Source organism: Crinia signifera, chromosome 1 (genome assembly GCF_055691185.1).
Source record: "Crinia signifera chromosome 1, ASM5569118v1, whole genome shotgun sequence".
In the NCBI taxonomy this organism is placed as follows: Eukaryota; Metazoa; Chordata; class Amphibia; order Anura; family Myobatrachidae; genus Crinia; species Crinia signifera.
The window spans coordinates 428,581,435-428,607,971 of record NC_139217.1 but is presented as its reverse complement, the minus strand read 5'-3'; the positions used below and the strand labels follow the sequence as shown (position 1 = coordinate 428,607,971).

At 43.0% G+C, this 26,537-nt stretch overlaps 1 protein-coding gene across 3 annotated transcripts in view; it reads left to right on the top strand.

Moving 5' to 3' along the window:
- Window positions 1–26,537, top strand: part of AP3B1 (adaptor related protein complex 3 subunit beta 1) — a 224,582-nt gene that overhangs the window by 47,180 nt on the left and 150,865 nt on the right. For all 3 annotated transcript variants that reach the window (XM_083152189.1, XM_083152198.1, XM_083152207.1), the window contains exons 5-7: window positions 667–827; window positions 2,537–2,603; window positions 13,929–14,111. In XM_083152189.1, coding sequence (XP_083008315.1) covers window positions 667–827; window positions 2,537–2,603; window positions 13,929–14,111 — 411 coding nt within the window. The remainder of the gene's footprint in view (window positions 1–666; window positions 828–2,536; window positions 2,604–13,928; window positions 14,112–26,537) is intronic.

Sequence of the window (26,537 nt, the reverse complement as noted above, 5' to 3'; positions counted from 1 at the left end):
TTTGGAGTCGTCCCGAATCCATGATTGAATGCCCCTCTAATTTTTTTTTTTAATATTAGTTGAGCCCCTGTGTCCTTGTGCATAGGCAAAGGCTACAATTAATTATTGCTATATGGGAGACCATACAAAACTTTGCCTGATGTAATGTGAGATTTCACAGCTGGCACAAGCTTTTTTCTGTCAAGGTCATGACACTGTCCACTTGAAACCAGGATGTCGGATTTCTATGGTTATTATTGCTTGTAGTTAAAAAGTCAGCATGGAACCCTCTGAAATCATGGACAGCAGCAGATAACCGAATAAGTATGTGCTGCCTTTCTCCAGTCCTAGTTAGTTTTCAGTACGATCTGGAGATTCTTTAAGTGTGTCAATGGGGGAATTAGTAGTGTGCACAGCAGGGCTATTCAACATGCTGCCTTTCAATTCGTGTCGAACTACACGTCCCATCATGCCCTGTCACTTTTGCTGTTAGGGCATGGTACAATTGCGGAATTGCATTCTGAGATGTGTAGTTCCACAGCAGCTTGGGGGTCCGCATGTTGAATAGCCCCCAGTATACACCTTTTACTTAATAGCACAATACCATTCCAAGAGGAAAAAATATGCGGTCTCCAAAATGTTTTGGTCTTTTTGTAGTAAGGTTTTTTCTTTTCCCTCCCATGTCAGGATCCTAACCAGCTGATTCGTGCAAGTGCCCTGAGAGTGTTATCCAGTATCCGTGTGCCAATTATTGTTCCCATAATGATGTTGGCTATAAAAGAATCCTCCGCAGATTTATCTCCCTATGTGCGGAAGACAGCAGCACATGCTATCCAGAAGCTGTATAGGTAAGGTGCCTGTAATACACCACTGTGTGATTCTATAAGAACTTGTCTTCACATGAACTACCAAGCGTCCTTGGTGTGGGCAGTCTTCTCAGAGAGAAGAAGGCGTTATTTTTCTAGTAAATTAATTACATAATATCCCGGGGACTCTTGTGCATCACTCAGTTGGAAGGTCAGAGCTTTTATGTCCTTCCCTTGGAAGAAGCCATTGAGTACAAATACTAGTCTGTGTAGCGCTGCCTCCTGAAGGGCAGAGATGGGATGAACACTTATATTACATGTGCCACATAGGGTTAAGCTACAAACACAGCTGAACTTTTGGGAAATAAATGTCTATGACAATTTAAGCTTATCACTAGTGACCGTGCAGGATATAAGCTATTCGGTTTGGGGAAACTAGTCAGAGGTTATGTTATTTCACATTGGCTAATGGAATGCTGAGGTAAAAAATCCAACGAAGTGCACCCATGAGTTTTCAGAATTTTATAAAAGGATACCTCTGATTCACTGCAAGAAAACACTTGGTTCCCCATAACCAACGGTGTATTCCCCTAATTCAGTGGTACCCAACCCTGGTCTCAAGTACCCCCAACAGTTCAGTTTTCCAGGCCCCTGTGGGTTTTTAAAATGTGACAGTTGGTGATACACAGTGCAACACCGGCTGGGTGACTTGGAAAACCTGAACTGTTAGGGGGTACTTGAGGACCGGATTTGTAGAGTCCCCCCTTAATTGTATACTAATGTATCACCGAATCCCCCTATGTGTAACTTAACCGAACTATAAATGTATTCCAGTGTGCCTCTAAGTGTCTCCATTCATACCGCTGATTAACCCTAAGTGTGTTGAACCACTGAATCCTTCCAAGTATAAATGCCCCTATGTGTATCCCTGAATGCCACTGTGCCCCCAAATCCTCCAAGTGTTTCCCATTGTGGCCTCAAATCTCCCTAAGGTACTTATGTAATATCTGGGTGCCCGATTTTTTGCATCGCATCACATCGCATGCAATATAGTGGCATACAATTCATGCGATGCGATTTTTTTATTGTAAAGACCCGATTTTTAATTGTATAGTCACCCATGGGTGATTTCATACCCCCACTATCCAACTAGGCATGGAGTTGATTTTATATAGTGTGGTGAGCGCAGCGAGCCACTGAGCCCGAAGCATGGCGAGGGGACGCAGAATACATGTAAAGTAATCCGCGTCCCCACGCTTTCGGCTATATAAAATCAACTCCATGCGTAGTTGGATACTGGGGGTCTGAAATCACCCATGGGTGACTATACAATAAAAAATCGGGTCTTTACAATAAAAAAATCGCATCGTATGAATTGTATGCCACTATATTGCATGCGATGGGATGAAAAAATCGGGCGCCCAGATAATACATAAGTACCCTCCCTAATAGAAGGGACACCTGAGTTTAATATGGAGACTTAGTTTTGCTTTCTCCTATTGCCGTCTTGTGGCTATTGGTGATCATTACACCCTCCCTGGAACATGGCAAACATTGGTGCAATAATCAGTAAGAAAGTCCTAGATGACTTTACAGGTTCCATTTTTATAATTTAGTATTAAATGTATTTGATCAGTAATGTCGGATTTCTATTTTGAAAATGCCGTGACGTGGCAAGCTTCATAATCAATCTATGAACTAATTCTTTGTACTTTCCCTCCGGCAGTAATTATAATCTTATATTTTTCTAGCCTTGATCCGGAACAAAAGGACTTGCTCATAGAGGTCATAGAGAAACTTCTGAAAGACAAAAGCACAGTAAGTTGACTCGTGTATTGTCCAGCAGGATGTAATGCACTATATAAATTGTTTCCGCTTTAAGGACTAAAACAAGTAATGGAATTTCAAGTGCAAACTGTTATTATAGGCTTGGGCCTTAGTCCGATTTACAAAGCTACCTATGAACAGTTTCTTATATAGCGCAGCATATTCTGTTATGCTTTTCTGTAGGAGAGAGTGATACAACAAACTGGGTAATTACAGACAGGTAAAGGTAAGAGGGCCCTGCTCGCAAGCTTACAATCTATATGCCTACAAAACCTTCAGCTACTATTTATTTTTGCAGCCTCATTTCATCACACATTTTTTTTCCTCCAAGGGGGTAAACCTACTAAGATGGGAGTTCTGTTGAAGACGGGATGTTATTCTACTTATATTTATTTAGCACCTTCTAGAAGATAATAGAATCTGATTGGTTACCCATAGCAACATCCTATCTTCAATAGAACTACCGTCTTAGTAAATTTACTCCCAGGTTGCTGTTGTAGTACCATGCCACAATTCGCCCCCTTGCGGTCTGATCTCACCACAGAGGGATTTTTGTATTCAGCCCTATTGGGTCAAGCCTGGCAGTACTCTTAAGTGCAGCATACTACCGCACTTGTGCCGCCATGAATTTGTGGGTAATTGGGTTGACCCCTCATTGTATATGCAAATCTATGAACTTGTCTCAATCCATCATCTCTGTGTGTACCACTAAAGGTGCCCACAGACGCATCAATTTTACTGTGCTATGCGTTTTTGACTGTACAATGGTTCTATACAATTTTTCTTCCAGCTTGCGATGCGATGTGCACTTGGATGCATGCGATGTGATGAACCCATGTTTGTAATGTTAATTTACAGATGTAGTCTAAAAGGTACGTGCAGCACGTACTTTTTTAGACATACAATATCGAGCTCCCGGGAACGCGCACAAGCCCATAAACACCACCCGATAATTATACATAAGATGCGTTTTGTACTTAAAAAGTACAAAACGCATTCGATAATTGATGCGTCTGTGGGCACCTTTACACTGACAAACTGCCTACTGCCCTCTCAATGTGGCTACATGCAACTTTTTCATGGGACCCTGTGGGTTCCGTAAACTGTGTATTCCGTAACTCGCACAGCCAACAAGTTTCATTTGGTAGGAGGATATGTGGGGACAAGTCACTACCAGCACTGTCTTTGGGGGTGCAGTGAGTGTAACGGAGTAAGGTCTTGCTTTTTCCTGCCCACTAAAGGGAAAGCTGGTACTGGAGGGTTCTAAGAGCACTCTCATTCCTCCATAGGGGCAGTATATTCATAGGTAGTATGGCAATATAACGCAAAGATTGGGTCCGTCTAGTTTAGTTGCATTTAGAGCCTGTTACTCTTAAGGCCCATCCACACTGGGTGATTTTGAACTGAAACCATTCTCCCCCTGTGACAATCGCTGGCCAGGGGGAAAATTGCTTAGCGTATATGTAACGGTTTTCAGTCCAGTGATTTTCACTGCACCGCTATAGATACATGTGTATGGACCTTAACTATGTGTTGGATAACTATCCTTTTGAAACACAAGTTTCCTTCCCAATTTCAGTGCAAAGCGGTGAAAACACCTTTTGGGTTTATTCATGTAGAAGTGAAAATCTCTGGAGCCCTGGTTACATTGAGAAACGTTTAAATATACATGAATTTAAACTAAACAAAGCTATATGTTGTATTGGAGTGATGTAATATATAGGGGGTATCCAATTAGGTGTGATGAAACATCAGGAGGTTTCCCCAATATTTTTTGTATGGGGTACCCAAATAGATCTCCTGTATAAAGAAAAAATAATAATTTGCAATACAGATCACCCAGTGATACTATTAGTACAGCCCCCAACTAAGCAATTATGTGCACTCCAATGATCCTGTGCACAGGTTCTCAAAGTCGGTCCTCAGGACCCCACACAGTGCATGTTTTGCAGGTCTCCTCAAGGAATGTGAACCTTTTAAAATGTGTCAGTCAGTAAGTGCAGCTGTTGGGTGACCTGGAAAACGTGAACTGTGTGGGGTCCTGAGGATCGCGTTTGAAAACCACTCATCTTGTGCAATTGGATACCCCTATATTGAAAAATTAACATAATTCACAGATGTCCAGTCTTTGTAATTTAAAATCTGGTAATGTATGGTGCAAATGACAGTTGCCCATTTTCTCCCAAACACTGGAGAACAGACAAAGATGGTCGTTCAAATTGATTAAATCCGTGTAGTTTAACCAGTTTGTTCAAACTGCTGTTTTTCTGGTTTATGGGAGCACTGCAATGGTTTTTATTCATGTGTATTGTTCAGTATATGAAGTGTTCTGCAGTGAAATCCATTTACATTCACAATATTTCTCCTGATTCAGAAAATGTTTAATCAGATGCCACTGCATTCTTCTTGCAATTATTTAACTAGATTGCGTCTGTGATACTTTTTATGTTTAAATGCCGGGGACTGCAGCGCCGGACCCCCGTTTTCACTGCAAAATTACCGGATGAAGCAGTTCTACCCGGTAATTGCTATTTTACATTTTTTTGTTGACCTGTGTACATGATTTACCATTGCAGCCAGGGACCTGTAGCTGGGTCTGTGTCACATATAACCACACAGTACCGTCTTTGTTCAAGACCCTTCTGGTCTGGCAATAACACGTCTACTACTTCACTGAAGGATGTTCAATATCTTAGCAGTGGTTGTGTACCATCTTATCCACACTGCGTTTTATAGTATTAACATGCATTTAACAGCTGCAAAGTCTAGTAGCATAAAGTTTGTCCATTCACTAGGAACAAATAATGGGACAATTGTAGATTTAGACAAAAATTACATTCAGTCATGGGAGTTTTCATCCCCATTTTTGCGGCAGCTTTCACCCATGCGATTTATCAGAGATATATTTTTGGGATTGCAGTCGTGGGTAATTGAATTGTCCCGCAGTAAATTAATGCTACTAATTTAATTCTCTCTTGAATTCTTGAAGGCAAAATGGGCCCTGGTAAAATGTGCATATTACTTGAATTGTTGATGAGCAAGATGTGGCTTGGCGAGGGTGGCATTCTGTATGTGCCTAGATATTAGAACAGGGCTGGGCAACACCGGCCCTCCAGATGTTAATGAACTACACATCCCAGGATGTCTTGCATCAGTTTCAGCATGGCCACATAGCAAAACTAATGCAAAGCATCCTGGGATGTGTAGTTCATTAACATCTGGAGGGCCGGTGTTGCCCAGCCCTGTGTTAGAAGGAGAAAAGCATTTTATATGCTCTTGCTTTGCTGCATGAGAGAACAGTAGTACATGCACCAAGCTTTACACCTATAGATGTGGCTCCATAGTGACTGTGCAAAGAACTCATCAGGCAATTCATACACTATACGGTGCTGTGTTCATAATAAATAGTAAAGTCGCATTCGCCATGTCACCGTAAGATCTAGAACAAAGCAAACACAAAATTATAATTTTTATTAAGTTATCTTTTAAAAATATCAAATGGGAACCTTGTTTAATAGTGAAGACCGTTTGCTAACAATGCAGATCAATCTGCTGCCACATTATCATTATTATTATTTATAGTTTCTTATATAGCTCAGCATATTCTGTTGCGCTTTACAATAACATTACTGTAGTATTAGCATACATGGGAGTGGCTTGGATAAAATCAGCCAATTGGAAATGTCCACTGATTTACCATCATCAGTTTCCATTTTCAACCATAATCAACCACCATCATTTTTTGGGGTGATTAAAATCCCAGTTTTTTGGGCATATGATGATCTGACTTTTAATATCGATTCTGGCCATAGACGGAACCTTTTTCCTGAGTGTAGCTGAAGGCTGCACTCCGAGCGTCTGGCGAGTTGTCTCGTCTGCTGGGCTGGACTTGGGTAAACTGCTGTTTTCATAAGTTATTGATTTAAGGGCAGTGTGAGCCTCAATGTTACAGAAAAATGAGTGTTTGTGCAGATGTTTCATTGTGATAGATCTATTATACTGCTATTAGAAGATTAATGGCTGATCCTCTTCATCTTCCATGTCTCTAGAAAATTGAAATAAGAAGGGGAATATCATTTGGGCACTATGATTAGGGCAGGTAGGAGGGTCATTAATTTAAGAGAAGGGAGTCTCTGCTGCACATTATCAATCATCCCCCCCCCCCGACGCACTTCTTGTGATGACCCAGCACTCCATGCTCCCCCCCCCTCACACTCCCAATGTTAATTAGAATTCATGACAAAATAGATGCAAGGAAGCATTCTGTACCCCTCATATTTTTACAGAGAATTTATTGTTATTAGAAGATCCATTTGCTTAGCGTGATTTTTTTCATTACCGGCTTGTCAACCACTATAGATAATCTGGGGGAAATATAAACTCCTTAGATTGAGTGTCACTTTTGTTGACGGCTCCTGTAGTTTACCTTGGAGCGCGGCTAATGGCTCAAGTTCATAGCAACCGCACAGAAACACGTGGCAACTGCCGGAAGACAAATGAACCATGTTTATGGCTTTAATATAAAAAATACATAAATGGAAGGCTGCATTTGAATTTGATGAGCTCATTGCTAGTTTCGCCAGAGTGATTTATTTATTTATTTTATTCCCACCATCCTTGGGCAAAAAGAAGCGCTAATATTGACACCACGGGATAGAAATTAACGGCCCGATTTTAAAAAACAATGTTTTTTGCTCTCGCGTTACCAGCGACTCATTTTGTTTTAGTTCAAATCGGTTTTATGCGATGCTGAGCATTTAATAAGCTACGATGATCTTTTGCGTCGTAGCGCGTTGAATATTTTATTTTTGATAAGAACTAGGAAAGGTTGCAGAGCAGATTGCTACATGATTACTATGGTTATTAGTGAAATTTATGGGGTTTTATATATTTATGTGTTTATTACACTTTGCAGTGTTAATTTCCAGTGTGATTTTGTTCTAATATCGGCGGCGGTGTTCATTCGCATCGTGTTTGAATAAGCTGAGCAGCATGCCATGGAGAATAGATTCATTTCATTGAGAAATACTAATGTAAAATAGATTTTTGTTTGTCCAAATGGCTCCGCTATAAAATAGCTGAGTACTTTATTATATCCAAAATGAATATGAGGTGGGGGTGGATTAGGAGTCAGAGTCTAAATTTGTTGGATGAGTGCAAAATTGTTTTTTCCTACTTACTGAGACGAGAAAGGAATTTACATTGTAATCTAGAACCAGACGTACGCTGATGGAAATGGCTCTCTTTGTCGATTTGACTCTTTCTTGCTTTTTGCGTTTCTTTTAATGTTGTTGTGTAGGTCTTATTTTTACATATTAACAATTTGCAGCATGGCTCTGTACCCAGCTGTGCAGCTTGAAGATGGAACGACCTCACTTCATGTGTAGTACTCCTCGTGTTTGTGGGCAGATAAAGGTGCTGTATATGACAGCTCTTAATAAAGTGATTAATATATTGTAGACCGGCGCTTGCCTGGTTTCTTGCTGCTGACCCTAATGCAGTTACAGACTGCACGACCTGTCTAGAGATGTAAAGTTGAATATCAACCCTTGTCCATATTTGCTATGTATACCAGCTACAGTATATGTGTGCCTAGCATCCTTATCATGTACTCCCAGTATAAGATCTACTTTAAAGGGAAAAGGAAGGATCTTGCACATCACTGCCTTTTGGACCATGGCATTATCATTGGGGGTTCCTATCCTGATTACCTAGGTTTTTAAGATGGCTGAGTTTTTTTTTTTTTTGGATATCATACAATAGAAAAGCCCCCTGATCTGATAGATAGTTTCCATGCAACCCCGTGCTAATTATAGCTACTTTTTCCCCTTTCACATTGCCAATATAACCCGGGTCGTACCCGGGTTGCTGATGTAACGACCTAGATCAAGCAACGGACCGTTCATCGATTATAAAAAGGAATAAACCCGGGTTGCTCTTTGTATAATCGGCGACCCGGGTTTAGTGTGAAAGCGATGGACCAGGGTTGGAGCCGGTTGGACCTGGGATAGTGATGTGTAAGGGGCCCAAAAGCCATCAGCACATAATGAATAGGGCTTTGCTAAGTGCCTTGTAAGCTTACCTTACTGACGAGTTAGCTGCGCATCTTATTATTTATTAATATTTATTTGTATACCGCAGCACTTTACAGAGAATATTTGCCCATTAACATCAGTCCCTGCCCCAGTTTTTTTCAGGAACCAGTTAACATACCAATGTATTTTTGGAGGAAACCCATGCAAGCATGGGGATGATCTACAAAGTACACATATTTAAGGCCATGGTGGGAACTGAACCCATGACCCCAGTGTGAGGCAGTAATGCTATCACCATTACATCATCCGTACTGCCCCAACCGTTCTGCGGTCTTTCACCACACCTGTTCTAAATGGTTTAGTAAGAAACTGTAGAAGCCTTTACATGTACAGATGTAGCCTGGCTTATTGATGCCGTGATGCGTATGCACACCCTATAGGAATGAGTTTGCATGTGGGATTCATACTTATGTCAGTGTTGTCTGCTGTTGCACTATGTTTATTTACCCTGTAATGTATTAAACTGTAAGTCATTGGGTAGTATTTAATGATATTTTTCACTATGTGCAGCGAATCCTGTGTGGCGGAAGGCAGGGAGATGGAGGCCGCATGCTGCACACAGCAGCAGGGAGGAGAAATAGGGCTATCCGGGACACAGGCAGCAGAAGCAGCCTCCCCGAGGAGACTGGGCAGGCGGGGAGGTGGAGGGAGCGCTGCGCTGGTCCCGCTCATGCATATGTAATGAACGGGACCCCAGTGCATGCTGACATCATGTTAAAAAAAAAAAAAAATAGTTACAAATTAAATATATATTCATATGCTACAAGGGGATGCAGTTACAATCCCGGCGGTCGGGATCCCGGCGTTCAGAATCCCGACGCTGTAATCCTGACCGCCGAAATGCCGACACATTCTCCCTCCGTGGGTGTCCACGACACCCCTGGGGGGAGAATAAATTAGTGTGCCGAGCGTAGCGAGGCACCGGGCCCGCTGCGTGGCGAGCGCAGCGAGCCCGCAAGGGGGGGCGATCCACGTCCCCCCCCCCTTGTCGGCATTTCGGCTGTCGGGATTCCGGCGTCGGGATTCTGAACGTCGGGATCTCGACCGCCGGAATTCAATACTGAATCCGCTGCAAGTACATGAATCCAAATAGCAAGACCCTTCACATAATAATATTTAATGAATTTTTGACAACCCCCCCCAAAAAAAAGAAAAAAAGAAAGCCTTTATTTTAAAAGAACACATTACAGTTCACCAAAAAAAGATGGCGTATGCAAAACGGTGAAACACAGCGAAAATCACGGAGAAAGCAGTTCTCCATCCTAGCATTGAATACACTCTTGGCGAATTAGAGTCAAAACCCCATTGAAACACACCAGCGAATTGCAGCGAGCATGAAACTGAGAACTGGCCGGCATTCGCTGTTCGCTTTTGGTGAATCAGATGTTCAGTGAAAAGATTCACCGCAAAGAGTGAAAACAGCCTGCTTCGCCGGAAAAAGCGATTGAGTCCAGAGCATTGAATACTGCCCTATGTGTCCTGTTTTTTCTTATTCAATTATGGGCACTGCAGTTCCCCTGTGGCACCATATAAATAAAGGCTAATAATAAGTTTGCCAAGTAATGTAGTCAATAGGTGCATGTTTTGTAAGAGTCACCTAGCTTCAGGGAGATAGTGGATATCATGGCCTTAGATTTTATGAGACACTGTACCACTCGTGGAGTCTAGTTGCTAAATGGTGTTGTGACTGTTCGTGTGTGTGTGTTTATTTATTTTTTTATTTTTATTTTTGGGGGGGGGTTTGTACCCAGATCGATACCAGGTTGGACCTGGTTTTAAGACACATTTCCACTACAATGCTACCCGGTAAATTGCTGGATCAGCCCCGTTTACACTTAACCCTGGTAAGGCCTGTTTTTTTCCTATAGATTACATAAGAAAAGGCCTTTTTAAAGGGCTTTACCAAGCGGGTGGTCACAAAACAGGGCCAGCATTACCCAAAAGGGCCACCATTATAGAAAACTTTTCCTGATTTAAAAAAAGACCACAAATATTTATTTGAAAAATGTTTGTGCTTTTATTTTAGTCCCAAATATTCAATATGCAACCTTCTCAAAAGGGTCTTCACACAAGACATGTAAAACTTTTGTGAAAACTGTTGTCTGCAGTATTCCTGCGCCATTGGTGTACCTAGACATGTAAAAAGTGCACATAAACATGTACAAAATGCACATAAAAATGCCCCAGAAGCTCCAATCAGCTCTGTTTTTGAAATATACAGGATTGGGAGCGTTTCCACTACCCCCGAACCCAGGTGCAAACTGGATCCAACTCTGATCATTACCTGGGTCGGATTGCCAGGGTATTCAAACCGGGTTATTTGACATGGGAACATTTCTAATAGCAGAAAACCCAGATAGATGCGCGTCTCCGATGAAATTACCGGGTTATTTCTGCTAGTGGAAAAGGGGTTTCATAGACCGCAATGATCCACAATATAATAAGCAGGATTATTATTTTTCTATTAAAACAATAATGCAAAAATAACAAATTTAAACCAACATTTTTTTATTTGAAACCAAAGAAACTTTTTGTTTTCCCCCAACTGATTCCCTGGCATTTCATTGCACCCCTAACTCTGTCCTTACTTATGTTTCCACTGGAAAATGAAAAATGCCGTACTATTGGACAACTCTCAACAGTTTAGGAGTACTCTAAACAATTACCTTTTGTGTTAACATTTATAAAGCACCATTTCTTATTATGATGCCCAAGATCTGAGAAAACAATATAATGCAATATGGTTTCCTTCTCATTATTCGGCTTTCAAGTGTGATCTGCTTTTTAAATTTGCTGACATTTCTGTTAAAATTGTTTTTGTTTTGATTGTTTACCTCCAGCTGACGAATGAAGTATTAGACTCCCACACTCTATCAGTCGAATAATGCTGTCATTAATTAAACTCTTGGCATGTTCTTGTGCCTGATGGTGTAGCGGATAGGTATTATGTTCCTGTGTACGCGGAGCTAACTCTATCTTGTGGCCTTTTTCTCCGTCTTCCGAATAACAGGAAAAGCAAATTATCCTAAGATGTCTGATGTATTTTATTTAGTTCTTACAAATAATCAAATCTTTGGTTTGTGGAATGAATTGTCTTCATGCTGGTACCAGCAGGTTCCAGTACGTGGACAAGGCTGGAGTCAATAAATGCAACTTCACGCTTATACTGATTGGTAATTCATAGAATCCCCAAAGGACTTGGAGCTTGCTTAGCATAATAGCAAGTATATATTCTGTGCTGTTTTCTTTTGATTGTAATGTTGGATGCATATTAATATACCAAATGTTGGCCAAATACTAACGGAAGAAAAGCTAAAAAATATTAATATTAGCGCAAATAACATTTGGTTTTCTTTTAGTTTTTTTTTTCTTTTTCTTTTATACGGAAAAGCTTTCATCAAGTTGTGTTTTCATCCAATTACTATTTAAAGTCATTTGGGAAATTGCTTGTACTTACAAGTAATCCTGTTTGCTTTCAATGAATGAAACCTTTTATTTTCCTGTGGGGTTTTATATTGCACTTTGTATTTTACGGTATATGTTGACTTTGTGCGCTATATTTATAGTGTTCCCTTGTGAAGGCTTTTGTATGTGCAAGAAGTAAATACTTCATTAAGTATGTTTTAAAGGTTACTTTAATGTAGTGTTTGTAGTTATACTAGAATATTTCTTAAGTTGTGTAATTTTATGTTCGCAACTGCTAGAAATAGCTACTGTTGGAATTGAAATCTATTGTTCCTTTTGAAGAAAGGATGTTTTTAAGGATGCTTCTTGTACACTGAGGCAAGGACCCAGGCTGTAAATAGGTTGACCCAAATCATGACCAAGGTTTTTCCCGGGTCGGTGCAGAATATGCTGCAGTCTGAAACTGTATTCCCAAGTAGTGTTCATACTAGCACTCTGCACCTTTCAAAACTGTGCAGTTCCTCTTTTCTGCCTGGGGTGTCGCTCTCTACAGACCAGAATGTACTAGGATCACCGAAGCAGACAGCGACACCCCAGGCTGGAAAGAGGGACTGCACAGGTTTGAAAGGTGCAGGATTCTAGTATGAACACTATTCCCAAGTTCTAAGTAAGCCCAAAATAGGTACAGAATCTGTCCTACATTCTGTGCATATAAGATAGATATATAACTAGGGAATTGCAAAAGAATACATGTTCTAGGACAGGGAAAGGATCGTTGGATTACTGGAAAGGTGGGAAATTGAAATTCTCTGGTGTGATGGTAAATTTGGCCATGCAGGTTGGCGTCAGCATTTTGTGCCGATTGTCTAGAATTTTAGTTGTAGACCTTGATGAAATGTCGACATATGGTCCGTGGTGGCTGATCTATGATTTACCTGCTCATGGCAACAGCAGCCATTCCAGGGCAGCTTCTGGCAGTCTTGTGGCTGCCACTTCTTATCCTCCAGTGTTATCCAGTGTAAAAGTCTTATTACCCTCACACTTTGGGGCCTTAAACTGGCCATTCACTAGTCCATTTGGCAACTTTTTCTCCCGATTCCGACTGATGAATCAGGTGAAGTGGCCAAATCTGATGTGTTTGCCGTCCGGTCCGATGAGCAGCCCCATGCACATTGGAGTTGGAGGTCGGACCTGCTTGCACGGTTCACAGAACAGAGTACCTAATGCTGCAAATACTCCTCGAAGGCGAGCACCCATCTATATCCGTCGTAACATCTGTTGCAGGGACAGGATGTGTGCTATCTGAGGTGTAACAATTTCTGGGCTCCATCGTGGGAGGGGTGGGATTATTTGGGATATTCTTGAGATTATGTTAATGAGTTGTGTGTCTGCTTGATGGAGGTTTAGTGGTCTGTGTTCCATCTCATTGGAGTGAGGTAGGATATTATTTCAAATGTGGAGGTTTGTGGTGTGTCACTACAGTTTAAAGGTCACTAGACTGCCAAGCATAGTGGAATCCAATGGCTTCCACACAGGTGTAGTGCTGTATTAATCCCACCTATTTTGGTGATGGTCCTACCTACATTTGATTTGATGCTCACGTGAGGTCCCATCTAGAATTTTTTTCCAGTGCGACTTTTATTTCCCAATCCACCCCTAGCTTATACTCCTATATCGTGATCTCTCTTATTCCCATAACAGTTTTTGTTACAGGTCTTCACATGAATAAATGGTTGACTTTAACTAGCAATACCGTTAATTTACACACTTCTGTCTCGAATAACATTATTTTATTATTTCTTGTTTTGCTGTGCAGCTTGTGGCGGGCAGCGTAGTGATGGCGTTTGAGGAGGTATGTCCGGATAGAATTGATTTGATTCACAAAAACTACCGGAAGCTGTGTAACCTGTTGGTGGATGTGGAAGAGTGGGGACAAGTGGTGATCATACATATGCTGACTCGATATGCGCGGACACAGTTTGTCAGCCCCTGGAAAGAGGTGAGTGAGGAAAAAAAAAACATTTTATGCGAAAAATTACCTATTTGTTAATACTAAATTATGTCCTATTGGAGAAAGAAAGTGCTATATAATTAAAATTATTATTTATGATCATCCTTCATTTTGGGCAATGTTTCTAATACTCGTTTTACACTGAGCTGCCAACTTGGGATGATGGGGAAACCCAGGTTTTCGCTTGGTGTGAAAGGACCACCCAAGGTGTGTGTCCTGGAAATGTAACCCTGGATGCGACCAGCATTGAAGCAAGGACTAACCTGGATATGCAGCACTGTGAAAGACACAACCAGTGTTATGTTTTAAAAATTGGCTTTTTGGCCATCAGCGGCTAAAGTAGGTAGCTGGTAACTCACCTGGCAGCAGACACAGATCCAGTGTGAAAGGAACGGTCCTGGGAATAATAACCCTGGTCCAAGCTGCGGTGTGAAATGGGTGTGTAACAGCTTGATACTGTATTCAGATAACAGAATCAGACCCAGAATATCAGTGTGAAAGAGGTATAACATTATGCACAATTTTAAATGTATATCTTAACTTCACATAAGTGCTTGCACATTTTGCAGCATTGTTACTGCTTTACTGTGGTTTACTATTCTCAGCTTGTACTATAGGGAATCTGCCTGAAAGGGGTCACTGTTCCCATATGTAATCCTATGATGTAGATATCACAGAACCGTTTTAGATGAACATTTAGGTGATACAGGTATGCCAGCACTGATGTACAAGACAGGCAGGAGATCTACATTCTGCTTTTAAGGATCTCCTTAATAGATTGACTGCTGAAATATAGAGAACACATGGCTAGAATCTGCCATCTCCACCCGGTAGCACAGATGTTAGGAGGAGTCCTATAACAGACATAGGCTAGGGCAGTGGTTCCCAAACTGTGTGCCTAGGCACCCTGGGGTGCCTTGGGATGTTTGCAGGGGTGCCTTGGGTTGGCGGTCCAGGACCAAAACAAATTATTTATGCTCAAAGTGATAGGCAAAAAAGTGCTGGTGGCTTCCAATCCTAAAACGTATGGACAATTAGAACCACAGCTATGTTCCCCACCGCATAACTGAACATGCGGGTGACCGTTAAGCACAATTGACTTTATTTATTTTTTTATTTATTTTTTATTTATCCACCAAAACTATTTGCCTAGGGGTGCCTTGAACAAATGCTGATATTCTAGGGCGCCCTGGTCAAGAAAGTTTTTGGGAACCACTGGGATAGGGGGAAATAGGCTAGGAGACAGACAAAGTACCAATAAGCTCCTAACTGTCCTTTTACAGGCTGTGTGTCTCAAATTATGGATCTATGGGTTGGTACTTTATGCTTTTCCACTTTATCTCTCCTAGCTCTGATAAATCTCCCAAGTTAAACATGCCAATGATTAATTGTTTTGAAAGAATTGTCTAACCAGGAAAAGTATCATTTACAACAGGGGTGGCCGGACTTTTGTAACCCTGGATCTACTTTTTGTACACTCACTTAGCCGTGATCTACCGGCATCTCTTCCTGTGCAAAATACCCCTCAGTGCAATTAAGGCCCTTAGATATTATGCTAAATGAAATTATGCAAATTTCACCTTATACAGTACCACACAGAATGACGCAAAATTGACACTATGCCACACGTAATGACGCAAAATTAATATTAAGCCACACGGAATGACACAAAAATTTACACTTTGCCACACGGAATGATGCAAAATTCACCTTATACTACACGGATTGACGGAAAATTAACCTTATACCACACGAAATGACGATAAATTCACCTTATGCCACACAGAATGACGCAAAATTTACACTATGCAACACAGATTGACGCAAAATTCACATGATGATGCAACATTCATTATTTTATGTGTTGGGTGGGGGAAGGTGGTCTCTTTACAAATGTAAGTTCATCCCAGTTGCTGCCTATGATGGAGTTTTGTGCCCCCTTAAAAATATATATATATTTTTAAGGTGGGCACAAAACTTTGTCTCAGGCAGCATCTGGGATGAACTTACATTTGTAAAGAGAACACATAACATCATATTTAAAAACAACAAGTGGACTGTGGAGAATGCTATCCCCCCATATGCAGAAACTTACTGAGCCTCCTGCTGCTACCGCTGTGACTGTCCTGTCCCGCACTGAGCCTCCTGCTGCCACTGAGCCCTGCTGCCTCTGTATCTGTCCCGCCGATGCTGAGCCTCCTGCTGACACGGAGTGCTGCTGCCTCAGTAACTCTCATGCTGACACTGAGCCTCCTGCTAGCACTGAGAGGCTTGAGCTGCTGCCCCTGTAGCTGTCCCGCCGCCGCAGAGCCTTCCCCCTGGCTCACACAGGTTGTGCAACAGGTACACCTCAATTGCAGTGCACGGGTGACGTCACCCGTGCACCCGCGCACAGCATCTCTGGGAACGCTGAAGCCTCTGTTCTGTCAAAGGCTTCAGCGGCTTATGTACATGAACTTGATCGCGATCTACCTGTGGAAGCTCTGCGATCGACGGGTAGATTGCGATCGACCTTTTGGCCAGCCCTGATTTACAAAGTTTTTGTTCTTTTTTTTATCTTGCATGTTATTCATTAAACCATTATGTATACACTCCAAGCACTTTTTTTATTTGTACGTTTTACATTTTGATTCCTCCCCTAATAGTCTTTCCAGTTTTCTTTACATGTTTAGATAAATGTAAAAGTCCATTCCAGTGTTTCCTAAAGACCTTAGTTTTTTAGACTAAGGGGGGTATTCAATCCCAGGTCACGACAGTCGATCTGGCCAGACAGCCGTGACTAGGGAGGCCAATCCCGGGGCATTTTTTCAATCCCGGGACTCGGGATTGAAAAATGCTCAATCCCGGGAATCCCGGGATTGGCCTCCCTAATAATAAAACAAAAAATGATCCGCCCCCCCAAATATCAATATTAATGCCCTCTTACTTCGCCCCGCCCGCCACTCTTCCCCATCCCCCTGCCCTGCGCTGTCACTTACAGAGGTAGTGGTGACAGGCAGCAGCAGGAGCGATGTTCCTCCATCCATCCAGTGGCGGAGCGGGCGGGCGGGCGGCTGAGCGATTGTGTGCTTGTGCTGAATTTAGTGCACTGACAGGCATGGCGGCGGACGGGCTGCGCAGCGTGGCATGATGTCAGGGGTCACGCTGCGCAGCCTGGGCGCCGTCATGCCTGTCATCACAGAGCACCTGCACACAGCGGAGAGCGGACCAATCGGCCACCGGGGGGTACGGAGCAGACAGCCGGGCAGCATCTGAGCCATTCTAAAGTGCTCAGCGCTGCCCGGCTTTGAAAAAAAAGTACATTTAGCACTGGGATACTAATCCCGAAATCCCGGGATTGAAACCTTTAATCCCGGGATTCAAATCCTGACGATTTTAGGCCTAAATCCCGGGATCCCGCCGATCCCGATCCCGGGATTGGCCTCCCTAGCCGTGACCCTGGCCTGTTTTCGTTTTGTTCGCCAAGTGCGATTCAATGTCCCACTTTTCTCTTTCGTCCAGTCCGGTGACACAGCTTACGATTGGATGTAGGAGGGGTCCGCAGGAGCCAGGCACCTATGCTTCTAAGTCTTTGGGAGCAGGCTCCTCCCTACTGCATCCCATAATGCTTCAGTTAGTTTTAGGTGCCCACAGGAGTGGGTGCTATGCTTTGCAGCTGCGCTGCAGGTGCGTTTTTTTTCTTTGGATTTTTTTCAGATTAACCGGCTCCTTGCAGAAGGGGATCGTGGGGGATGGACCCCCCGCGATGGCGCCCACCATCTTCAAGGGTTTAGGGACGGAAATCCTGCCAGGGAAGTGAAGTCCCTTACAGGAGTCCAGCGCTGCTGGACAACTCCATTGTGGTCCCACTGAGGGAGGTACAAGGAGGTGAGAGAGACATCTGCGGGAGCGGCTGATGGGGGAGAAAGCACCAGATGGGCTTGGTCTCTTCCTGCTCTGTGTTTGGCGCCATTTTCACCGTGCTGCGGAGCTGACAGGGTGATTTTTCACAGACTCCAGTCTCTTCACAGAAGCGCTTCCCTCGCTGATCGCTGACAGGATTACCAGCTCAGATAAGTACACTGTTACATTGCTCTGTGCGGTGCCTGTTCATTTGCTTTGTGTTAAATACATGGCTGAGGGTTTTACTTCTGCTGCTGTGGAGGAGGGAGCGCTGGACATGTTTATTTACTGTAAAAAGTGTGATGCTAAATTTACATGTGAACATGAGGATCAGGGGGATTTATGCCCGGCCTGTGAGGCTGTTCCCAGTGGGTCACGCGCCCCCAGAACGGAGATAGCTGAACCTGCCTGGGCTTTGGCGTTGGGCAGATCTATGAATGCTCTTACTGAGGCGTTGAATAGGCAGAAGGATTCCTTGATAGGGTCTCCTGGCCACTTTACCTCGTCTCAGGTGTCTGGGGGGTCACTTACCCCGGCTCAGGGGGATCCCATTTTGCTGCAGGCTATGCAGGATACTGCCCAGGGAGTTCATAAAATGACTGCCCTGATGGAGCAGTTTACAAAATGCTCTGATGAGAGTGTGCTTAGGCACCCAGTGTCTACACCACCAATTATTCAGGATTTGGATGATGATGATGATGGTGGGTGTGATGAGAACTGGAGTTACATGAGTGATGAAGCTGAGGCGTTAACTTCAGGTATTGAGGATTTGATTGTGGCTGTTAAGCAGACTTTGAAACTTGCAGAGGAGGAAAAGACTCCTGTCTCTTGTGTGTTTAAAAAGAGTCGCAGGGACCCTGTGTGTTTTCCCTCTGATGAGGGAATGTCATCTCTTTTAAATGAGGCAGGAAAGACTCCTGATAAGAGATTGTTGATGGCAAAAAGGTATGCAAATATGTACCCTATGCCAGAGAAGCATACCAAATTATGGGAAAAAGCCCCATTAGTGGATGCATCAGTTGCTAGACTGTCTAAAGCCACTGCCTTGCCGGTCCAGGCGGGTGCTGCCTTTAAGGCCCCGGTGGACAAAAAAGTGGAAGGTAGTTTGAAGGTGTGGGTTATACCTTGAGACCCATTATTGCGTCTGCTTGGGTCACAAAAGCCATGATTAAGTGGGCAGAGGAGCTGGCTGGGCTGCTCCACCAAAATTCAGAGGCTTTTATTCTGGCAGAGAAATTGAGATCTGCCACAGAGTATGTTTGTGAGGCTGGTGAGGAAGGAGCTAAAATGGCGTCCAGAGTGTCTGTAACCTCAGTGTCTGCGAGAAGGGCTCTTTGGCTCAAGGCTTGGGAAGCTGATAGTGAGTCTAAGAAGTCCCTTGAAAACTTGCCTTTTAAGGGGGAGTTATTGTTTGGCTCGGAGTTGGAAGCCATTATCAAGCAGGCTTCTCGGGGCAAGAGTACTTTTCTTCCCACTACTTCCAAGAGTTCAGGCTCCAAGTTTGGAGTTTTCAAGTCGTCCTTTCGGCCGCCATTTCGGGGCGGGGCGTCCAACAGAGGACAGTCTGGCCGTGGCAGATTTCAGGCCGGCAGAGGAAAGGCTTCCAGGGGCTGGTTTGGTGCCTTTACAAAAAAAGCATGCAGCCAAGGGGGATGACAAGTCCTCTGCATGACGGGGCAGGGACTCCCCGTTCTGGGCTCAGAGTGGAGGGTCGCCTCCTACATTTTCGGGACAGGTGGAGAGAATCCATAGTGGATCCTTGGGTCCTCTCCATCATTTCCGAAGGTTACCGGATAAATCTCAGGGGCATGCCACCCAAGAGATTTCTTCCTACACCCTTGCCGCGGACAGCGTCACTGAGGTCCGCTCTGTTGGGAGCAGCGGTGTCTCTCAAAGAAAAGGGAGAAGGGATTCCAGTTCCCCAGGAAGAGAGAAAACAAGGGTTTTATTCAATCTTGTTCCTTGTCCCCAAACCAGACGGGTCTTTCAGGCCCATACTAAATTTAAAATCTTTAAATCTTCACTTGTGGGTAGATCATTTCTGAATAGAGTCCGTGCGCTCTGTGCTCCTGAGCATAGAACCGGGGGAGTTTCTGGCATTGGTCGATATTCAGGATGCATATCTCCATGTGCCCATTTTCAAGGATCACCAAGCTCTCCTAAGGTTTGCAATTGGAGAAGACCATTGGCAGTTTCAGGCACTGCCGTTTGGTTTGGCAACGGCTCCGAGAGTTTTCACGAAGATGATGGCGGTCATGGCTGCAGCTCTCCGTCTAAGAGGAATAGTAATTATTCCTTATTTGGACGACCTTTTATTCAAGGCGGAGTCGGCGGGAAAACTTCAGGAACACCTGAGTGTTGCGACGCAGTTCTTAATGGAACAGGGTTGGGTGCTAAACCTTCCCAAGTCACATCTCACACCTACACAGAGTCTGCAGTTCCTCTGGGTTATTTTGGACACACACCTTCACAGGGTGTTCTTACCTCACCCCAAAGCTTTGGAGATTCGGCAGATGGTGCTGACAATTCTTCGGGCCCCTGCACTGACGGTGTGGCAGGGGGTAAGGCTGCTGGGCAAAATGGTAGCGACCTTCAAGACGCTACAGTTTGCCAGATTCCATTCAAGGTCCTTCCAATGGAACATACTAGCATGCTGGTCCGGCAATGCCAAGACAATGAAACAGGAAAGGCTGGTCTTGTCTCAGGAAGCAAGAATATCCCTGGAATGGTGGACAGATATAGAGACTCTGCAGATGGGGCGGTCCCTTTGCTCATGGGACTGGTTGGTCATCACGACGGATGCCAGTCTCAGGGGCTGGGGGGCAGTGGTACTTCACCTGAGATTGCAGGGCCTTTGGTCAGTGGAGGAATCCAGTCTTCCCATAAATATACTGGATCTGAGAGCAGTATGGAATGCCTGGTGCCAAGCAGAGAAATTTCTGAGGGGTTTGCCAGTACGAGTACAATCCGACAATGCCACATACTTTAAATCACCAGGGCGGTCCTCGGAGCAAGATGGCGATGACAGAGATTGTAAAGATCTTCACCTGGGCGGAGGTTCAGGTTCCAGCACTGTCAGCCATTTTCATTCCGGGGATCCGGAATGTGGAGGCGGACTATCTCAGCAGGGCGGACCTGCTGGAGGGGGAGTGGTCACTCCATCGGGAGGTGTTTCAGAAGATGGTAGACAGATGGGGACTGCCAGACATAGATCTTATGGCATCCAGGACCAATTGTCAAGTACAGAGATTTTGCTCTCGGTCGAGGGATCCGTTGGCTTGGGCAGTGGATGCCATGACAATTCCTTGGTCTTTCAGTCTGGTCTACATCTTTCCCCCGTTCCCAATGATCTTGAGGGTGTTGAAGAGGATAAAGAACCAGAGAGTACCGGCCATTCTGGTTGCACCAGATTGGCCCAGGAGGTCATGGTACTCAGACATACTGAGATTGTCCACGGAATCGTGGCGACTTCCTCTTCAGCCGGACTTGTTAAGCCAAGGGCCGTTTCTGCACCAGGACCTAGCTCGTCTAAATTTGACGGCGTGGCATATGAATCCTCCTTATTGAGAAAGAAGGGGTTTTCAGAAGAGGTCATACAGACCATGCTAAGGGCCAGAAAACCCGTGTCAGCGGCCAATTACCACAGGGTGTGGAGGATCTACATCAGGTGGTGTGAAAGGCAGAGAGTTCATACCTGCTCCCAAAGACTTAGAAGCATAGGTGCCTGGCTCCTGTGGACCCCTCCTACATCCCATCGTGAGCTGTGTCACCGGACTGGACTCAGAGAAAGGGGTTCGAACGGTAAGTTCTTACAAAAATCCCCTTTTTGATTGGCGAAAAGGGGGCGTGTCTGCGTAAACGGCCGTGGATTGTCGCTATTTGGCCACGATCGCGACAATTCATGGCTGAAATCGACAAAACGGGCCCGACTGCTTTTAAAGTCGGGCCCATTCTGTCGATCTGCCTCTTCAATTCTGTCAGGAAAGACAGCATTGAATAGGCGTTCACCGCTATTTTCCCCATCGTAAATAGTGGCCCAGATTGAATACCCCCCTAAGGGGTAGATTATCTTCCCTGGCACAGTTATATTTTTGGAACTGTACCACCAAACATGCAGGCACCAGGCTTTGTTCCCCTACAATTTCTAAGGAAACACGGTTTGTGTGTAAGTAATATCTTGCCTTGAGTGTTGGTTGAATCAATGGAGTTATTGAAAATCGATATTTATTTAGTCAGTGCCTGGAGAGGAGTATGGTCTAGGCAGTGGGGTGCTGGGTGCAGTACTGATGTGTGGTAGCGGTGTTAGAGAGGATTCTAATTAAATACTCTTTATTAAACCCATTGGTATGCCAGCAATCCAGGTTATAACAGAGCTCTACACAATTTTTAGAATGTGTATCGGTCTGTAACCAAAGGCACAATCCTGGCAAACATTTCTGTAATTTTACCTATTATTTTTTTTTTTTTTTTTTAACCCACTGCCGAGGAAGTCTCATAACTAGACATCTTGAGATGCCCAAGAGACTTTTCATTTAGTTTATTTGTATCATTATGGATCAGAATTTAGGCGGTTTCTATGTAAATGTAAGATTTAAGGAACAATTAAGTGTTGACAAAGCAGATTGCAGCCTTATCAATTGCAGTGCATTTGCCATAATTTTTCTAACTGACATATTTCATGATAAATAGCGGATGCCAAGTCACAGCAGATTATACAGTGCACTGGCAATTCATAGTGCTGTCAGGGAGAAGACCGATTGACTTTACATTTACATATTAATGAGAAGATTTGTTAAGAGGGTGCTTGACTATGGAAAATAACAGCATATTTATAGGGCACCACATTTCATAAATAGAGCTGATGCAGGGAAATGGAAATTAAACCTTTTTAGGTTAATGAATTCTAGAGATTAGTGAAATGAACGTTAGCAGATTTAGTTGTAGAAGAATCTACCTTGGCGATAGCGTACTTCTTTTGTGTCACGTTTCACAACAGTCTCTCTGACTAATGACTTCCCTTCCCATGTGATTTCTATTTTCTTAGTGAATTGATATTGATGGCATGTTGATTCCTGAATAACTTGGATGTGCAAGCAAAAAAGCAGAATGCCATGCATATCAATTGGTAATACCACTATTACTGAGGGTTTATATGGCAAACGCTTTGAAGTGTACAATGGATGTGTATTACGGATGTGAAGTCTGCCATGAATGTGTACTATGTTATGTTTATATTACCACGGTTACCGAAGGGGCCGTCCCAGAGTCTGTAGAAGATCCCCTCTTAAGTTTTTTTTTTTTCTTGTCAGCTTTGCGGTTTTTACTGTGGGGCTCATTCATGTTTGAATGCACACGCTCCCGCAGTTGTGATTTTTTTTATTTTTTTAAAAAAATTTTTAAGGCTGCGGACTCGCTAAACATTGGCAAGTTTAGCTGCCGGACAAAACAGACATCCGCCGGAGCCATTGCAAAGTTCTCAGTGACTGCGTACACATACACAGTCTCAACGCATTAACAAGGAAAGTAAACTTCACAATTGAGTGTATGGATACACAGAAGGGACGCGTCAGTAGTGATGCTGGCACCATGCTTCTTTACATACAGGATAGCAGTTTTTAGCAGATGCACGCCCCAAACATGTCTGATACGCCTGTATTTTTGCCACCTCTCGCCATTACCACCCCAAAACAGTCCCTTTTTGTCAATTACTCTAAAATGAAATTCTGGCTGTGAGCGCCAATGCAGAGGTACCATGGCGGGTACACTCTGTGGTCGCAGGACCTGCGCAGTCTGCTGGTAATCGTTCAGTATGAATTTCAGCATTGCGTACAGACATGAATCAGGCTCTATGTATTTTATATCATCAGTGTTTGTTCGCCGTCACAAATGTACAGCAACTATACAGTGGCATCAACGAATATCATCCTAGGGAAAATGCTGTTTCTACAGGTTGAGTATCCATTATCCAAAATGCTTGGGACCACAAGCATTTTGGATAAGGGATTTTTTTCGGATTTCCGACTTCCACGGTGGCCTTCAGGGTCCAAATAAGTTCCTAGTTGTTCTGATCACTATAAATCAATACAACTACAATGTGTATCCCTGCTAAAGGCTGGGGCCATGTGCCTCAGTGTGAAGCTGATCAGCAGGGTCACTGCTCCCCACTCTAGAGAGGGTGATTGACTTGTGTGCGGGCACAGTTTATATTCTCATTAATTTAATGTCAGTCTCTGCCAAGTGCACATACTCTGTTATTAAGTGGTGGGGGAGGGGTGTTCTGCTCCAATACAACAGGATCATTCACTGGTTATACAAAGGGATGCAAGACGGTGTGAAATGAAGTATAGTAAATTCAGAAACCATGGGTGAGATTTAATAGGATGAGAGATTCAGAAAGTGAGAGATTTGGGAAGAAATCTCCAGTTTTTTTTAAAGCGGCAATCATTTACACAGCAAAATCAAACTGGTTTTGCAGTGTAAATGATTGCCCCTTTAAAAACACTGGAGATTTCTTCCCAAATCTCTCACTTTCTGAATCTCTCATCCTATTAAATCTCACCCCATGTTTTAATGGTTTCATGGGATTTGCACATTATGTGGGGTATTCTGGATTTTTCGCAAGGTAGAAAAACGGCAAATTTTGCCTATTTTTAGGGCAAATTACTGTAATTCGCCCTATTCAATTTCCACGCCAATTTTTGCATGGGTGAAAACCTGTGAATTTGCGGCAGATTTATGTGTTTTGTCAAATTCACTGATGTTTTTGCCCCATTTCGGGTCTATTTTCACCTATGCTGTTTCACCCAAAAACGGTGGAACGCCATGGGAGAAAATGTGATGAAATACTGATTTGAGAATGTGACATTTTTTCACCTGTCAAAAAAGCAGCAATGATGACTTTAGCAGCACCAGACTTGCTGTCTAACTTCCAGCTGTGCTTTTCAGCCCTGTTTTGACATGAGCAGGCAGAGCTGTTTATTTGCTACTTGATTACACTTTTGCTTTTCAGTTAGAAAACAATGCATTAAAATCGCAGTGAAGACAGACCATGAAAGCCTGATTACTGTCTACTACACTTTTAAATCATTGAAATGGTTCTATTGTTTTGTAGTTTTTTTTTTTCTTTAATTAGGTCAATATCAACATTCATTTTAATTGGTCCATTAAAGATGGATACTTTTTGGATAGCTGGTGATCTTTAATGGAGCTAGTACTAATAAACAAAATCTAGCTGCTATTGTTATTTGGTCCTTGCTGCATGCAGGCTGTGTTAGCGTAAGCTTGAATTTTTTTTTTCTTTCGTTATTAATAAAATACTTAATTTGCATACTGCCAATGAAGACAGCGGCTTGTGACCCGTAACACCGGCAGAGCGCAGTAAGCAAAAGCGTGATGTGTTTCATTAGAATAATTGCATTACAAATCAGCGCTGGTGGATTTTGTTAATGGAATTTTCTACTGTTAAAATATGTAGCACAGCAGCAAATCTGTTTTACATCATAGGCAAAGGTAAATTGCAGGATTTTATGTTCAGTTTCAGTCATTTAATAATAATAATAATAATAATAATAATAATAATAATAATAATAATCTCACACAGAGGTGGATTTAAAATGTAGTTATTTATATGGTGGTTATAAAAAAAACAAAAAACCTTTTATATAAAGTATGTCAACTCCATAATGCTTGTCGACATGTATGATGTAGAATTGTGACATGTTGACATGTTCAGAAAGTTGACATTTAACCTTAACACTGTTGTTGACGTCGCATGATGACAACATTTTCCAAATCTCTCCATGATTAATATACACAATTTTACCAAGTCAACATCATGACATTCAGCGTTCTGGTGCCGACATGGTGAATTTATTCCACTAGTTGAGGTTACAGTGGTGGAATTGCGATTTATGTCTGTGCTGTGAAAGGACACATCTGAACTTGTTTTAATGTATTTATGTACTTTTTCTACCAGTCCCATAGGTATTATTCAGAGTGGGCGAATCCAAATAATTTTTGGGAACTTAACTGCCGTTCTTAGTGCCCGGGATCTATTCAATAGTATTCCCACAGCGGAATATGTGCTCCTGCACATCGTTAGTGACAACCCCCCTTCCCTTCCCCCATTGTCTGTACATAGCCAACGAACTGCACTTTATCATTCACTAACGTAATCTGTTAAAGATCAGGTGGCTTTCATTTCAAGCCAAGCTGTGTTTGTCGCTATGAATTTCTCCATATATTAATCCTCCAGTGTGCAAGTTTGAAAGACTGCCAGTCATACTGTGCTTGCTCAGGTAAAATATCCGGGTCAGACATACAATACGCACACTACAAATGGTGTAGTAGTAAATGACGTGTGGTGTTTTGTTAGCTATTATACAACTGCAGTGCTTATTGTTTATTCCATGTTTTTAATGTGGCTGTAATTGCTCTTTAATTATTTTAGGACTTGAAGCCTGGAGTATTTTGTGTTTTACGGTCAAGTACTGACCAGTGATATGAGCCATCCATCTGCCAGGGAAATATGGG